The 18,348-nt window shown below is 41.2% G+C and overlaps 1 protein-coding gene across 1 annotated transcript in view; it reads left to right on the plus strand.

The window, feature by feature from the left end:
• The window catches only part of LOC131706555 (cAMP-dependent protein kinase catalytic subunit alpha), a 52,307-nt gene continuing 33,959 nt past the window's right edge, over positions 1 to 18,348 (plus strand). Inside the window, exon 1 of the mRNA XM_059007846.1 lies at positions 1 to 513. Within this exon, the coding sequence (XP_058863829.1) occupies positions 468 to 513 (46 nt within the window). The 5' untranslated portion in view covers positions 1 to 467. The remainder of the gene's footprint in view (positions 514 to 18,348) is intronic.

Below are 18,348 nucleotides of genomic sequence, written 5' to 3' on the forward strand. Positions count from 1 at the left end.
CGGGTTCTTTGTGTGCCCGGAGTTCCGTCAGCCTTAAAATTGAGGATTAGGGGGGGCTGTTGATCTTCGCTAATTCTAATCGATACTGGGTTCAGAACTGGGATCGGAACCACGTTTGGGAACGGAAGGGGGTGTGACCGATTTGGGGGAACGGGCAATCGGGACAGTGCGTATCGCTGAACAGTGTAATCGCTCTAAATACAGGGGGAGAGCCGGGGGCCGCGGCAGGGCCTTTGAGGAGGGATAGGCGGGGAAGGGGAGCCGAACCGGGTGGACCGGACCGGGCACGACCCGGGGGGACTAAAGAGACCAGCAAAATTAACTACCCAGTGATCTCAGGCGGTGGATTAATTGGTGGAGAAACTAGCGAGTAGCAGTAAAGAGACCGAGCCGGACCCGGCAAGAAGGACCGAGAGCAGGGAAAGAAGCGAGCCGGGGCTGAAGCTTCGCAGAGCCGAGCTGGAAGGATGGGCAACACGCCCACGGCCAAAAAAGGCAGCGAGATGGAGAGTGGTAAGTAAAATAAATAAAAAAAACAGTACGATTATGTACATTAATTAGCGAGCTGTGATCTGTTATATCACACAGTGACTGTATATCTGAGCTGTTGGAATACGGAGCGTTGTCGGTTTGCAAATTTATTTTTATATATAATTGCGTGACGGGTTTGAGATTGTACACACTGTCTTTATAACCAGTGTTCATGCTGTGGACATTACCGTTCCTTCTTTTGCCTAGACCCGAAGCTGGGGAATTGGATTGTGCTGCAGGTTCGGTACCGACAATGCATTTGTACTATCGCGATGAATCAGATCGGCTTCCTAAACTAACCGAGATACTGCTGGGTGCGTTCACGGAGATCATTCTGCGCAGATATTGTGTAGAATCTGACCAGTTTAGCCAATGATCTTCTATGAACTGGACAGATTCTGCACAGAATCTGCGCATAATGATCTCCCTGAACGCACCCACCGACACCGGGCATTTCAAAGCAAGTAGCTTATCTGAGTGTCCTCGACTAAGGAAGTAAAGCACGTCACAGGTACCTACCTGGCAAAATGCCGGAGCTATCGATTCACAGGTGTCGTTGGCCCGTCGAGGTTGCCTTAAATTTAATTTTAATTTTAGTTGGGGGCACATTTGCGATTTTACCATTTAAAAAAAAAAAAAAGTATGTAAAATCACATATCAACGTAAACTTTAAGTTAACTTTGCACGTTACACGAGATCAGGTGTGACCGCTGTCTTCAAAGAAATTACGATTATAATACTAATAACATGAGTCATTTGTAAAAAGATGGCCTTGTATAGGTTTTGTGTGTACTGCGAATTACGAATGTATACGTTAGCAGCTGGTTTCTGAGACCCTATTAGCAATCGTCTTGCTCTCCTTCTGTTTATGGGTAGTGCAAGACTAGTGCTAATCCGGGTCGGGAAACCCAGCCGTATACACATACCCCTTCTGGAGCACGGTACAAACCCGGCCGTATACACATACCCCTTCTGGAGCACGGTACAAACCCGGCCGTATACACATACCCCTTCTGGAGCGCGGTACAAACCCGGCCGTATACACATCCCCCTTCTGGAGCGCGGTACAAACCCGGCCGTATACACATCCCCCTTCTGGAGCGCGGTACAAACCCGGCCGTATACACATCCCCCTTCTGGAGCGCGGTACAAACCCGGCCGTATACACATCCCCCTTCTGGAGCGCGGTACAAACCCGGCCGTATACACATCCCCCTTCTGGAGCGCGGTACAAACCCGGCCGTATACACATCCCCCTTCTGGAGCGCGGTACAAACCCGGCCGTATATACATACCCCTTCTGGAGCGCGGTACAAACCCAGTCGCTTTATAGTTTTGATTAACAGTATTTTTTTTATCTTCTAGAATATCAAGTTTGGTTTGAAGCAGCTTTGGAAAGTGTAACACATGAAATAGTAAACATTTAGCTGAGACGTAAATGTAATCATTTTAAATCCAAAATCGTGTACTATTGCAGAAATACATTAATTCTAAAATAGAAATGGTTGTTCCATTAAACCTATGACTTGGTACTGAACTTGGTCTAAAGAACTGCTGGACACATTTCTACTGTTTTACACACCTCTAGGGCAGATGGCTGTTATGTTGTGCTCATTGCAATTGAGATAATGTTGAACACCCACCTGCAGACTATCTGGAGAGGGCTAGTTCATTGCAGTTGGTTCTATCTTGCAGACTCTTGTTAGCCCCGTCCTCCATACTGCCTGCTAGCTGATCTCCAGTTAGTACGTACTGTGAGTACATTGCCATGGGCCCTGTGTGTCGAGTATATTAAGAACAGAAGAAATTCCAGAACGAGACGAGGCCATTCGGCCCACCTATCCTCGCTCGCTTTGGTGCCAGTGTGATCTATTAGCACTCGGAATGGAAAAACAAAAAAACAAAAAACTCTGGGAATCCGTGGCTTAACGGACCGCCCTTCCTCCAGGTGGCGAGCTAAAGGTCTTATTGTGGTCACAGAGAGGGTTATACAGTATTGTTCATGACAGCATCCAGTCTATTCTTGAAGGATCTGACAGTCTCTGCTTCAACAACTCTGTCCGGCAGCCTGTTCCAATGATTCAACACCCTTTCTGTGAAAAAGCTCCTTCTCCCCTTGGTTCTGAATATGCTCTTCTTCAGCTTCCACCTGTGACCCCTGGTTCTGTTCTATGACCTGTGAAAAATAATTGTCAGCAAGAAGCAGAAAAATACAGTCCAACAGACGTGTTAAACCAGAGAGGCCACAGAGCTTCCACTGAGCAGCTGTGGAATAGTGTATGTATTTCCTACCCACCCCTCTCACAACTAACTGTACAGTGTATGGAAATAATGTAGGGATATTTTTACATTTTGTCCAGTCAACATCACGTGAAGTTTTAGTTTAATAAACTAGAACAGTGGTACTTCACTCTGACCCTCGAGACCTCTAATGCAGTCCAGGTTTTCACTGCAAGCAGGTTCTATTGCAGTTCATTGAAGCTGCCAAGAGGCAATTAACTCATTTAGGACCTGGTTGAAATAAAGACCAGGACTGGAATAGATCTCGAGGGCCAGAGTTGAGTACCACTGAACTAGAAGGATGTTTCACACGTTTCCTCCCTGCCACTACAAAGGTGTGTACACATTTTCAAATCAATACAACAGGTTACAAGAGTCCCACGTTTTCATAGAGACAAAACTCCATTGACACAGGGCAACATACTCGAACAGGATAAGTACTGCAAGCTGCAAAGTTGAATTCTTGGGCTCAGTTTTATGGTTTTCCACAGTTTAATGTGCTCTTATCAGTAGTCAGATCTTGTTTGTTGACTGTCCAGTTTGTTTACACTCCCCACAAGTAGTTCTAATCGGGGCTTGTGAAACTAACAGTAAGGTTGTGAGGGGGGACGTTTTTATTCTTACTAAAATAAATGTAACAAATTCAGTGAGACTTCTATCTGAAATGTTGGATTTATTAAGCATTTATTAAGGTATTTTTAAATTCTGCTCTATTGAGTAGTTATGGATCACGATTTTGTTCTACAACATGAAACATGTGTTAACTCCAGTGTCAAATCAGGCCTGCCAGTGTGCAGTTCTTGGGAGACCTGCCAGTTTCATGTTTGTATTGTGATGTGGACGGCAGTCCACTGGGGGGCTGGGTTGAGATCACTGACTCTGCTGAATTCTCACAGCAGTAGAAAGTGAGATTGTTTGGCCACAGAGTGCCCTTAACCCTTTAAGATGCAAGGGACATATCCTGCAAATACAATAATGCTAACTTTCTTTTTGTAATGAGGTGCACAAACAGGGTTTACAGTTTTACTGACAGGTTGGGTCTGTCATCCAATTTGCCAGTTTCCTCCTCATGATACTTGAGTCACTCTCAAATGTATTTTAATAAGAAACCGTTTGAACAAGTGCTCAGTTCCATGTGTACCTGAAGGGGTTAATAGGGGTTTTGTTTCTGAAATCCTAAAAATGCTCTGCAGTAAAGTCTGATTTAATTGCTTATCCATCAGTTGAGCTCACACGATCATATAGAAAAAGTGATCCTTAATTTACAATCGGACTGACCTTCTGTACAGCAGTCTGTCTGGCCAGCCTGAGCCAGGATTAAGTTGCGAGCAGGGGGCCTGTCTGATTGTAGTTGAGAACCAAGGTTCTACTCTTTTGCTTTATAATTTTGGTTCTTTGCTTGTGTTTCAATGTTGATTTAAAAAAAAAATATATATATATATATATATATATATATATGTATTTAAATGATCTGGAGACAGATTACTGGGTGGAGCGCGGTCCTAATACCAAAACAGAGGTTATGCTAGCGGGCTCACAGAGCCAACTACAAGGAAATGAGGGATTACATGAGCTTGACCCTTGCAGTCTCTCATCAAAACTTAAACTAGAAAGTAAGAGTTTGAGACTCCTGTTAGGGAAGTTACTGAAGTATTTTTTTACCATTTGTGAAATATAGCCAAACTTAGACCAATTATTTCTGTATCTGATGCTGAGAGACTAATGCAAGCCTTTGTTTCATCTAGAATTGATTATTTTAATGTACTTTTTTCTGGTGTCACAAAACACATGGTATGCCGCTTGCAGCTTGTTCAGAATACTGCCGCTAGAATTCTGACTAAACCAGGAAAAGTGAACATATTACCCCTGTTTTGGCCTCTTTACACTGGCTCCTTGTGCAGTATAGAGTTGATTTTAAGATTTTTTGCTGTTAACCTAGAAGGCCCTGAATGGATTAGCACCTAGTTATTTGCAGGAGTTACAGTAAAACATGCACCCTATTAGATCAGCTACAACATACAGAATGTGCTGAAGTAAAAGATTCAAGAAAGGTGGAGAACGTAATGAACTGAAGCATTTAAACTCTCCTAACTGGGAGAAACTGACGTTTGTTTGTTTGTTTGTTTGCAATAAATATATTCGACGGCGTGCTACAAACATTGGGTTGTTAAAGTGATTACCAGGGCAAGTATCGGAGAACACAGTTTTTTTTGTTTGTTTTGTTTTTTATGATGGGCTTATAAAATAACCTGTCATGTTTATTGTGCACATGGTTTATTTAATTTCTCACAACTTGCCAGCAGGTGGCGTCTGTAGGAAGTGTGGCAGTCTCATGTGTTCCTGTGTGTAGCACTGATCAGATGTGCTTGTGCCTGGCAGCTAGATGTGCTTATCTGTACCGGCTACACAAACACAACCAAGAGACCAGGTGAGCACATGCAAAGCCAGCCAGTCAAAGCAAATTGAAAAAAATGAATAGGTTCAATGGATTTACTGTATGCAATCCCAACCTTCGCACAGAGCACCTTGGCATACGTAGTTCTGGAACCTATTTAATGAGAAGAGGCTTTGGGACAAAAGACTACACCTCCCAATATGCAATGTGGGAAATACTTTAAAACATTGTCAGGTTGTATCCCTCGGATTCATTTCACGAAGTAAACCAGGTGGACTGTCCGCAAGGTCTGCTTCCTTATTTTTAAAGTAAAATAAAACCACAGGATCTGTTTATTAATGTGTAATCTTTAATTATTAAACACAGTAAAATACAGCAATTTGTTGTTCTTTTTGTTACTCATAAAGTGTCAATTTACACTTCCACCAGCTACATATGTCTGAAATGTGCAGTTTTTAAAGTGTGTGTTTTCATAGCAAAACCTGCTATCTGAAACTACACTAAATTACCAAAATCTCTGTTACCTCCTTGGTAATTTCACTCCTGTCTTCTGGGTCAAAGCATCTTACAGGCTGGGAGCATGTCGGTCAACAGCAGAAGCAGCTGATTCGTTATTGACAGGAAAGAAGCCAGTGAAGGGGTGGGGACAATTTCACCCTCCACGTGACTCATGAAGTGCAAAACATGACTTGCAGATGATTTCTTTAACCTAGTACCAGATATCCTGTTGCAAATTCTATCAAGACTTCACATGAAGACCTGTAATGAATGGGAAATGTAGTTCTCTTTGAGACCTTGTTTTACAATGGAGAGGCCACAGAGTATCTCCTAGTTTGTTTAAAAGCTGTCAAATAACCGTCTGTATGTAGATATTTTTTCCCACCAGCCCCTCTCGCAGTACGTTCTTGGATGGGTGTCTGCATGGCACTGCATTGCCTTGCGCTCCTGCAGGATTAGAGGGTAATTGGCTGGTGAAAGTGGTCTATGGGTCTCACGCTCTGCAGTGCAGGGGGAGACTTTCCAGGCTGGTCTATCTTCCCAGTGTGGCTCGTATAGGTAGGGGTATAATGATCGTGTATTGATGAATTGTGATACTTTCTTTACATGATAACGTAATAGAGGGGTGTGTCGTTTGTATTGCGATTCAAAACCGAAAACACAATATAGCTCGTTGTAGTTCTGTAAGGAAGGATGCATGTGTTTTATAGTTGATATGAATACATACACCACTCACTCTGTCGGGGTCCAATATAAATCTACTAGATTGAGGGCCCCAATATAGTGAGAGACCCATAGAAAAACAAATAGGCTAACAAATACTGTACAACCACTCCCTCGTTTTATCAGGGGCGTCAGGGTCCAATATAAATCCTCTACGCAACCTGCTTTCTCTCATTTTTTTCATATAAAACCAGCACACTGATTTATTTTGTACTGCGGAGGGTAATTGTTTCTCATCAACTTAAGTCTCGTGAGTCTTTCTCTCCTTTCTCAAAGGCACAAACCTGCTGCATTGAAAGAATCCATTCCCAACATAGGATGCTTGTTGCTAGGGAGCTGACGTCACTGCCCTGTGACTTGCTAGTGCATTGCTGCCACACGTGCACACCTTGTTGGCTAAAATAAAAACCGCTTCAGCAAGTAGATATTTCATGTGCTTTGTGTTGTTGTGCAATGTGTGTGTATATGAGAACGGTATGATATTAATGCTTTGTTTAAAACTTTTTTGTGTATCTATCTAATATATATATATATAATATAATGCGCCTATGTATATTGCAGCTAAGGCATGGACAGTTAGACTAAATGGGGAGCCAACTCCAGGACCACGATGTATCCGAACCCGCAGTACAGCGAGGGCTGGGTGTACTCCTTATTTAATTAATAAGAAAATGCTCTATTATTTGATCTTGTGTCATACAAGTAGCACATCAGGACCATCCCATGTATCCTGATGCATGTCGTATCGTGACGTGACGCTACACCGCTAGTTGTATGTTAGGTGTGACGAGAGGCGATTGCCTTGGGGAAAGGAAGCCGTCTATTAAAGTGAGGGGTGAGGTGACCGTCTATTCAAATTGGGTTAAAAATAAAACAACGTCTGCAAAGACTCTTGAGGAAGCTGGCCTCCGCTTGGGATACGATGCTGTAAAAGCATTCCAATCACAACGCCGTGCCAGGGAACCGGTCCAAAGCTAGATTTAAAAACCTGTTGCTATTTATACAAACTTCCTGGAATTTACACGCGTTTTATGGCTGAGCAAGAGATAAGGTATGCAATTCTTTCTAAATGGAAAGATTTATAACATTGTACTGTATGTAGATAAAAAAATCCAGCGTCAGCTGTGGCACCAACAATGATTTACAGTTCCTGCAAGTTTCTAGTTCTGTGTTTTACAGTTCGGCTACGAAGATGGCTTCAAAGAACTGAATCTATTTAGCCGTCTTTAAAATCTTAAAAGTGTTTAGCAAGTTAACACTGTTCAATACGTGAACCCATTTGCTGCTTTCATTGATTCCAGTGATCTTTGGGTAGCCATGTTCGATTTCACGCTGTGTGTCCCTTTAGCTGTATAACTACAGGATTTCATCATTAAACTGCACCCAACTTCGTACAAAGACCGTCAAGCCCTTTGTGAACTTGCCAGACTCTGTTTACTTACACAGCTTGATTGATGTGTAATACAAGAACTGTCACGTGTTTGCAGTGATGAGGAAGTGCTGTAGGAGTTACTGAATTCAGATTCCTGGGCAGGTGTGTGACCAGCCAAGCCCAGATACTGTTTATTCTATAGAGCCAGCAGTGGAGACGGTTGAGGAGGTGTCTGCCACTGTTACATAAGAACAGGCAGAGAGCATCAGAAACATGAGCTGGGTGAAATACAGGCAGAGCCTTTACATTGTTCAGGGGTGTGCAATTTTTAAAGAACTTCTTGTCCAAAGGACAAAAATCTACTTGTCCCCTCCCTGTCGACCAAAACACACACAAAAAAAGTAGAATATAACTTGTAGGATTTTGGTTTCATTTAACAGTGAACACAATCAATCAATTAGTGATTAACATGGGCAGATCTAGCCTTGTAGCTTGACTGGTTTACTAAATTCTTCAAGATACACAAAAGGTTCCTTGTGACCCCACCTCCCAATAAATTTATAACATACTTTAAGGAAATGTTACTTTCAGTGCAGTTTGGAACACATTTGCTGGTAAGTTTTTAAGTAACACACCAAAAGTAAAACTATAATAAGCAATACTTGGAGTTATTCAAACATAAAAGTAGCTTCTGCCTGTTTTTTTTTTTTTTTATATTAAAAAAAAAAAAAAAAAAAAAAATTTAGTGGTCACCAATTTATTTTTATTGTTTTCTCCCCAATTTAGTAAAGTCCAATTATTTTTAGGCTCAGCCCACCGCTACCACACCTGCGCTGACTCAGGAGGGGTGAAGACAAACACACGCTGTCTGCAGACTCGCCGTGCAGCCACCTAAGGAGATACAACATCGGACACCCTGGACGACCTAAACCCTCGCCTCCCCCTGGGAGCTCCTGTCCTCGGTCGGCAAAGCAATAGCCTGGACTCGAACCGGCGACGTCCAGACTATAGCGCGCATCCTGCACTCCACACGAGACCCTTTACCGGATGCGCCACTCGGGAGTATTTACATTTTTTGCTGCCAGAGGAGCTGCAGCTTTCTCCGGGAGACGCTTTAGCCCCGCTCTGGCAGCCGAACCCGCTCTCCTCACACTTGGTTCGAACTGGACTCCTGATCGCCATTTAGCCAGGCTTGTTATGATAACTGCTAATTAAAATGATCCACGAGTGGGAATGTTAACTTTATTTATTTTTTTGTTAAAAAAAAAAAAAAAAAAAAGAGTATTCACGGAAAGTTTAATTTTTGTTTCACTATATGTGCATTATAGAGAGGGAGTTACTTTATTTAGTATTTTAGTCAGATGTATGTCCTGCGGCGCCCCCTACCCCCTCCCCCGTTTTATAACACTCTTCGGTTCTAACACTAATATTGTGTGTCCCCCGAGACCCGCGTTATAGTGATATATATATATAAAGCAATTCATATCTATCGGTACACATTTGTCAATCCAGTTTTTTTTTTTTTATGTGTGTAATTATACATATATACAGTACTGTGCAAAAGTTTTAGGCAGGTGTGAAAAAATGCTGTAAAGTAAGAATGCTTTCAAAAATAGACATGTTAATAGTTTATATTTATCAATTAACAAAATGCAAAGTGAGTGAACAGAAGAAAAATCTAAATCAAATCCATATTTGGTGTGACCACCCTTTGCCTTCAAAACAGCATCAATTCTTCTAGGTACACTTGCACAAAGTCAGGGATTTTGTAGGCATATAGTCAGGTGTATGATTAAACAATTATACCAAACAGGTGCTAATGATCATCAATTCAATATGTAGGTTGAAACACAATCATTAACTGAAACAGAAACAGCTGTGTAGGAGGAATAAAACTGGGTGAGGAACAGCCAAACTCAGCTAACAAGGTGAGGTTGCTGCAGACAGTTTACTGTCAAAAGTCATACACCATGGCAACTGAGCACAGCAACAAGACACAAGGTAGTTATACTGCATCAGCAAGGTCTCTCCCAGGCAGAAATTCCAAGGCAGACAGGGGTTTCCAGATGTGCTGTCCAAGCTCTTTTGAAGAAGCACAAAGAAACGGGCAACGTTGAGGACCGTAGACGCAGTGGTCGGCCAAGGAAACTTACTGCAGCAGATGAAAGACACATCATGCTTACTTCCCTTCACAATCGGAAGATGTCCAGCAGTGCCATCAGCTCAGAATTGGCAGAAAACAGTGGGACCCTGGTACACCCATCTACTGTCCGGAGAAGTCTGGTCAGAAGTGGCCTTCATGGAAGACTTGCGGCCAAAAAGCCATACCTCCGACGTGGAAACAAGGCCAAGCGACTCAACTATGCACGAAAACACAGGAACTGGGGTGCAGAAAAATGGCAGCAGGTGCTCTGGACTGATGATTCAAAATGTGAAATATTTGGCTGTAGCAGAAGGCAGTTTGTTCGCCGAAGGGCTGGAGAGCGGTACACGAATGAGTGTGTGCAGGCAACAGTGAAGCATGGTGGAGGTTCCTTGCAAGTTTGGGGCTGCATTTCTGCAAATGGAGTTGGGGATTTGGTCAGAATTAATGGTCTCCTCAATGCTGAGAAGTACAGGCAGATACTTCTCCATCATGTAATACCATCAGGGAGGCATCTGATTGGCCCCAAATTTATTCTGCAGCATGACAAGGACCCCAAACATACAGCGAAAGTCATTAAGAACTATCTTCAGCGTAAAGAAGAACAAGGAGTCCTGGAAGTGATGGTATGGCCCCCACTGAGCCCTGATCTCAACATCATTGAGTCTGTCTGGGATTACATGAAGAGAGAGAAGCAACTGAGGCTGCCTAAATCCACAGAAGAACTGTGGTTAGTTCTCCAAGATGTTTGGGCCAACCTACCTGCCGAATTCCTTCAAAAACTGTGTGCAAGTGTACCTAGAAGAATTGATTCTGTTTTGAAGGCAAAGGGTGGTCACACCAAATATGGATTTGATGTAGATTTTTCTTCTGTTCACTCACTTTGCATTTTGTTAATTGATAAATATAAACTATTAACATGTCTATTTTTGAAAGCAGTCTTACTTTACAGCATTTTCTCGCCTGCCTAAAACTTTTGCACAGTACTGTATATATAATGTGTGTAATATATATTGCACACACACATCTCTATCCTATCTATATCCCAACAAGTACACACTTGACCACAAAGTAGTTTTATGAATTAGACAACACGATTTTATCTAATCTGCTAATACCCTGGTGACCTGTGGTGGTTTTTTTTGTTTGTAACTTTTAGATTGTAAATGTCAGGTTCATGTATTAAGAAAGCAGTATTGCTTATTTGCTAATTTTACAAAAAACGTAAATAATACCTTAAGTTTTAAAAGATTTGTCCAGAGGTTCTCTTGACAGCCATTTCTGGGTAACCAATAGAAGATCAGCTTCTTCCACAGCTAGCCAATCAGAAGTGATAGGGGTGGGACGTAAGCACTTTTTAAAATGTTCGTGTGTAGGTGCTAGACTTCCGCAATTCAATTATCAGAAACTTGCGTGGCTCTCTAGAAATATACCCGGAGTGTTTTTCTAGCAACAGAACGAACATAGGACAAACAAATAAATAAAAACTACTTTTCCTACGGGCAAAGTGTAATGGCAAAACTTGTTGTCCCGATATGAATCGCGCAGCCCTGTTATTGTATGGACATATGCAGAATCCATGTTTATAGTTTGACACACACACTTTTGGCAGTATTCTAGAATAATGCATGGGGTAGTGTGTAAGAGGATGATTTAGAGGATGACTTCTGCCAGAGTTCTAGAGCTCTGTGTTGCTTGTTGTAGAAGGCGTGGTCTGTGTCTGTGAGTTATTCGCTCACCCTGGGGTCACGCTCTGTTCCTGGCTTTGATGAAAGCCTGTTTCCAGTAATAACCATCTGGTTATTGCTAGAAATATCAACTGGATGAGCACATGTTGTGCATCCTGTTGACATTTTCATTGCAGTTGTTTTATTTTCCCATGTGGTGAAGTTGGTTATGTCGAGTATAACTAGGTTCAGTAATTCATGTTCAATTGTGAACAAAAAAATAGTTTACCCCAGGGTACCTACGGTAATATAGTATTTAAAAAAAAGTTCTATTGAAAATATACAGAGCACTCAGTTTATACTGATATAAGAATCAACTGTATATAGTGATCAAAACCACTGGGACAAAGTCATTCCTTTACTAACCATGCTAAAATAATCCGCTTGTAAGACTGAAGCAATCCGCTTCTAAAAATCAATTTCGGGGCAAACTGACTGCATGTAACATGATACTGTGTCAAGTGCAATGACGTGTACAGCCAATAAAGCTGTTTGTGAATTTGATCACATCTCGCGTGATTAGGCACGTACGCAGTGTGTATACAGTATATAATCCTGGTCCGCAGGGACTCCCTGTAGAAAAAAAGCAAGGCGTTCAGTTTACGTGTGAGTCGACACGGCAGGAAAAAAAAGAGGCTTTCTGAAAAACTGAAAAAAACAAGCCACAGATGCTTAAATGCAGTGGTAGTCCTGACAGTAAAATACTGTAATGTCATTTTAATTATTACATGTGACGCCACACGGCAGTTAAATTAGGCACCCTCACGAGACAATCGCTTCTCAAGTATACTGTAGTAAAATAGGATTCTGCAGCCTTGAGTAAACATAATTGTGATCATATAACAAGCTGCTTTCCCATGAGGACTTGTTTTGATGTATTGTCCTCCGTGATTGAGCGTCATTGACATCTGTATACTGTATTTAAACTGCTGATGCGTGAAGGCACACTTTTGCTAATTGTAATATCAGTCTGCTTTTAGAATCCACTGCTTATAAGAATGAAATCATTTTTTGTATGTTGTGATCTTACACTTTTTTTTTTTTAGGATGTAAATGTATTGGTGTGTTCTGGCAAGGGTCTATAAATAACAAAAACAACATTTCAGTCTACTGTCTCAAACAGATTTTACAATTGTAATTTGTAATTCCAATTAGTGTCAGTGTAGCTGAGCTTTGGCACACCTGTGTAATTCTATTTTGTAATTGTAATTGGCATATAATTGATCAATTACACTCCTTTCCAAGCTTAATCATCCACAGTTCCATGTTGTTTGACATGGAGTGAACATTCTTCTGGCATGTTCAGCTACTTTTAGTGACCCCATTTGTACCTGTGATTACCGCTTGGTAGAATAAACAAGTAAACATGTTACTGTGTGGAGCTGTTTGTTACTTTTTAGTGTAATTTATAATTGCAATTACTGCAGCATAATTGTAACTAATTTGTAATTTAACAAAAAAGCATTGCAATTGTAATTTCAGCAAACAATGCTGCTGTAATTGTAATTCCTATAATTGTGATTGACCCCAGGTCTGGTCTCAACACATTTATTTTTTTATTTTTTATAGCTCTTTTAACAGTGGTAAAAATGGTCATTCAGTGCTTGGCTGTGGGGTGACATCTGTGACACACACTTGGCTGTGAAAGGACACAGTTGGAAATTAAGTGGCGCTAGACTCAGGACAGAGGGAAGGAGACACTGCTTCACATAGAGTGGGGAGGGTAAGGTATGAGTTACCTCGTCAATCGCTGGGACTAAGACACAACTGGACAAAGTTTTGAGATCAATCCGGTACTAGGATCCAAAGACCGAACCAGTAGAGGGCGCTTCTGTTCTCATGTTCACTTGTGTAACAAAAAAACCAAACATTTAAAACGTGTCCCGTACGCATGGTTAACTAATACACGCATAGGAGTAGTCAGTCAGACAGTTTATTGGGTGAGTTTCAGGAATATTGTATACCGCAACACAAAACCAGTCCACTCCGCACCGCACAGCGAGCAGTGAACCCTGCTGTTCCTGACTGTGCCATTGTTTCTATGAGCTCAGATATAGTGACAATACTTGAACTATTTTCATTTGAGGCAAATGCCTTCATTGCCCTTGGCATATTCCAGCTGTTCTTGAAATCCTATCTTATTGTGTGAAATTGGTGGAACCCAAGAAACGTGGCTGCAGCAAAGCAACAATGTAAGGTTGGTCTGATGCATTATTCATGGTCCCTCACTGTAAACGCAGTAGTACCTTAACAGTTCAGTTGAGGGTTTGGATCGCTTTCATTCTTCTCCTGAACTTGTGACAGTCATGTGTTTCACTGTGTGTTACAACAACAAAGTGCTTTCAGTAGGAATCCTCCACTGTTAGGAGATTTCTTTTGAAAGGGTAGTAACACAGCTTAGCCTCTCGCTCTAATAGGGCTACCGATTTTTCCATTCTGGGGAACGGGAAATTCAGTTTTTATCAGTTTAAACATGGCATTTCTAACGTAAATATAATGTTGATAGTTAAGATCAGTAAATTTGATAAATATTACCACAATTTGGTTTTATTAAAGCCAAGATTTTCAATCGGTCTATTGTTGCTGTAATAGTAAGTAAAGCACCTGAAGACACTTCAAACCTCTCGTAATGTTTATAATGCTCATTGCTGGCATTAAAATAAGCAGGAAAATATTACAACACTTAAGAAAACAAATGTCCAGCACTAATTATTATTTATTTCTTAGCAGACACCCTTATCCAGGGCGACCTTACAATTGTTACAAGCTGTTACATTATTTTTACATACAATTCTATTATTTTTTAGACTATTTGACATAAAATTAACCATTTATACAGTTGGGTTTTTACTGGAGCAATCTAGGTAAAGTACTTTGCTCAAGGGTACAGCAGCTGGGATTGAACCCACGACCCTCTGGTCAAGAGTCCAGAGCCCTGACCACTACTCCACACTGCTGCCCTGTGTTGTGAGAATCATATGCACGGTCTTCCAATAACACTGTAGTTCAGTCTACAAATAAAGGTGTTTTGAAAAGAAATGTTTAGTTTATTGCTGGCATTATAATACCAACAACAATATGAAACAGTTTAGTAACAGTCCAGCAATGTCATGTGGGAGTAATCATATGTACAGTACTCCACAAATGAAGTTTAGCATTTTACTGGCATTACAATAATAAGGATAAAATATGAAACTGATTTAAAAAAAAAAAAAAAAGGCGTGCTGACTGACTCGTTAGTGCTGTGTCACCCGATTAGTAATTTAAATGACGCCTCTTTTAATGTGAACGCATAATGAATCCTTCCAATTTTCTTTGCTAATTCTGCCTGATTTGCAAAATTGTAAAGAGGTGTGTCTCCAGACAGAATGTCTTTATGAAACAAACGGTGTGTAGTGTTGTGGCTACATCCTTTACACAGTAAAGTGATCGATTTCCTTTAAGGAATGTATAGCTAGAAAATTGCTTTGAGCTTGTTTCTTCTTTGTCAGATAATATCATTTAATTAAGAAATGGTCATGGTTTAACATTGCTAATTCTAGCTTTATTAAATGCAGGTAGAGTGGGGTAAAAAAAATAAACAGTACTGAAATCCACAATTAATTTAGCTTACTTACTTTCTTCAGGTAAGCCACACCTTGAACAAGTTTTTTAGCATGGAAGAATGCAGTGCTTTGCCATTTTTCTGTCGCAGTCTTTTTTGCTTTCTTGTTCTCTACATGTTTACTACTTGTAATGTGATCTTTAATGGTATTGACTCGTACGTGATCAATGGAATGACAGCAAAATGTGTAGAATAGTCGCATGATGAATGAACTCAACCTGGCTGGTGTAGTGCAAAAAAAAATAAAGAAACACTGCAAAATTCCATTCCCACTGCCTGATTCCGCCATCACGGAAAATCAGTAGCTCTACTTTGTCCTACTCTGTTAAATGAGTGTTTGCAAGCCATGCTTTTAGACAATCTTGCACCGTTTGGGTCACCTGGAGGGTGGAATTGGCCCCGCCCCATTTTACTGGCCTCTTTCCTATCGATAACCAATCGGCTGCTGCGTCCCCAATTCATTGTCATGCTTTCAGCCAGTGACATGACTCCGAAGACGCTGCTGGGGTGAAACAGACTTCCTGGGAGGCAGGATCAGCAGACTGGGATTGTCTCTGGTGTAGTACCAGACCTCCTGTTTTCAAATGAAAATGCATAACACGTGCTTCTTTCAAAACTGCACATTTGAGACCTACGGAGCTAGTAACTAGTATGTGAAAATTCTCCATGAATAACGTTGTGTGTGTTTTTTGTGTAGACCAGGCCAGGCTCACCTGTGTTTTCTATGGAGGAAATGATTTTAAGTCTCTTGGCTCATTTTTTCCCCAGTAGAATCGGTGGTGCCAAGTCAGAACATTGCTACAGAACAGAAGGCAAGCGTCACATGTTATATGTCTATTGGCAGCAATGTTTTTGCAGGAGTTTAGATTTTAAGAGGGCCAAGGAAGGCCAGAGAGGGACCTTATTGACACTTTCGAAGAAGATAAGTCATTTTTACTGGTCTGAAACCACACGGGACTAGGGTTGTTTAATATTTAGGAGAAATTGAAATTATCAGTAGGTTTACCATTGTCAAAAGTGTACCAGAAAGTGTTGGCAACGGTGTTGATTTGTTCAATATGTCTGCTAGTGTTGGATGATATTGTCTCTTTCTGTTATTGATTTTTATCGGCTGTAACTTATCACGATAATCATGATTATCAACTGAAATATATAATGTATCAAGTTTTTCTAACGTGTCTTATTGCTAACTTGTTTACAAAAAGCAAAAATAACAACCACATTTATTTGTTTGGTAGATTTTTTTTTCAAATTTCAAAATATATAGGCTACACGAAAAAAAACAAACTTAACCAAACTGCGTTTTTAGACTGGTCAGTCTAGCTCACTCATAGCCGACCTTTTATTAATGAGTAATTTATTTAAACTTATATACTTGCCAAAAACTAGTTTCCCACGCTTCTGCAGTGACATGTCATGAATTACTGTCACTGTTCAGATATGCCTGCATTATTATCAGCTGAGCACAGTTAAGAACAGGCATTAAACCACAATGGCGGATCGTGTGGGGAAAGCCTTACAGCTGGAGATCCAGGGTGTCTACAATAGCAGAGACACCCTCACACTAATGATCTTTGAACTGTTTTACACTGTCTGGAGTTTTACACTATGGAGTAGGGAGGACCTGTGGAGTAGTGATGATTTAAACAAGCTAAGGATGTTCTTAGTTTTTCAAGATACTCCTACTGGCTCTAATGTATGTGTTTACCTGGATATCAGTAAAAAAGGCCTACGTGTTGACACTGTGAGCAGACACTTTCTGTAGTGTGTGTGTGGTGCAAGTTGTTTGTTCTGTCTTTTTATGTTTTCAGTCCTGGTACAGGAGGCGTTTTCAGCTTCAGGCCCACAGACTCCCCTCCTCCCGGCTGCTACCTGCAGCAGGTGGTAATGAAGGTCACCTGCCAACTGTGCTGTTACTATGGGAAACCAAACAAAGTATATAGAGAGAAAGCAGGGCCTGTATTTTCCTATTGGTGTTTTTGTGACTGTGTACAGTGTTAGTAACACGCACTGTACCGAGTAGAACTACCTTCATACTATTTCAATGTTAAGGAGCCTGTAAGTAGTAGGCCTACAGACTCTAGGGAGTCTCTTTTTCATTAGCTGTCAGTGTGGTCGGTTCATAGCAGATTTGTACCCTGTTTATTCTGTGAAGCACGGTCAGCTTGCTCTGAAGACGTGCTTGTGATTTTGAAGCAGGAGCACAGTGTCCTTTCCGTCCCATTCCTTGAGGAGAGGCTGTTTGGCATGTCAAGGCTTGTCCCTAGCTTCCTACACCATTTGCGGGTGCTGTATTTGTACACCTGGTACCCTGGGACACTTTATTCATACACTAACCACTTAGCTGTGGAACTACTGTACAGTGAACCCTGTGGAATAGGAATGTGACCCAACACTGATTTCTCAAAGTTTTACATGCGAGCATTTGCAAACTAAGCTGGTCTGGTTCCTATAGCTGATTGATATCAGAACTTTGTCAAGTTGGGTCTTGAAGGATCCAAGTGATTCTGCCTCAACATGACAAAGTAACAACAACATAACTCTATCTCCACTTAATTTCGAACTGTGTCCTCTGGTCCTGGTTCCTGTGCTGCACTTAGTTAATTAACCCTAACCAACACTGTTAACTCCTTTTCAAGATTTTAAAGACTTCAAGTTTAAACAACATGGAAAATAGCTCATTTTCAAACATTTATTTAAGTTCTGAATTCCCTCCTACCACGCACAAGAATGTAGTAAATGAAAGTTACTCCTGTATCCCTTTCGCAGCTGGTTTCACCGATACCTTACCTAAATAAACATTGGGTAGTCTAAGATTAGCGCTAAACTGGTAGCAACAGCTTTAAAATCCTTACTCAAAAACCTTCACAAAAACAAAATGACTTGACAAACAGGAAACCTTTAACAGAAGGAATGTTTCTGTTCAGCCTCCTGGTTAAGGGCTAAATCGTGCTGAAAATGTTCTTGTTTAGTGGCAGACCTAGTCTTGACTGCTGTTTGCAAGCTCTGTGCAGAGGGGGAATCTGAGCAGGATGTGCCGCTGTGCTGGAGGGGTTTCCTGGTTGGAGCTCCTGA

The sequence above is a fragment of the Acipenser ruthenus genome, chromosome 36 (assembly GCF_902713425.1).
Source record: "Acipenser ruthenus chromosome 36, fAciRut3.2 maternal haplotype, whole genome shotgun sequence".
Lineage (NCBI taxonomy): Eukaryota > Metazoa > Chordata > Actinopteri > Acipenseriformes > Acipenseridae > Acipenser > Acipenser ruthenus.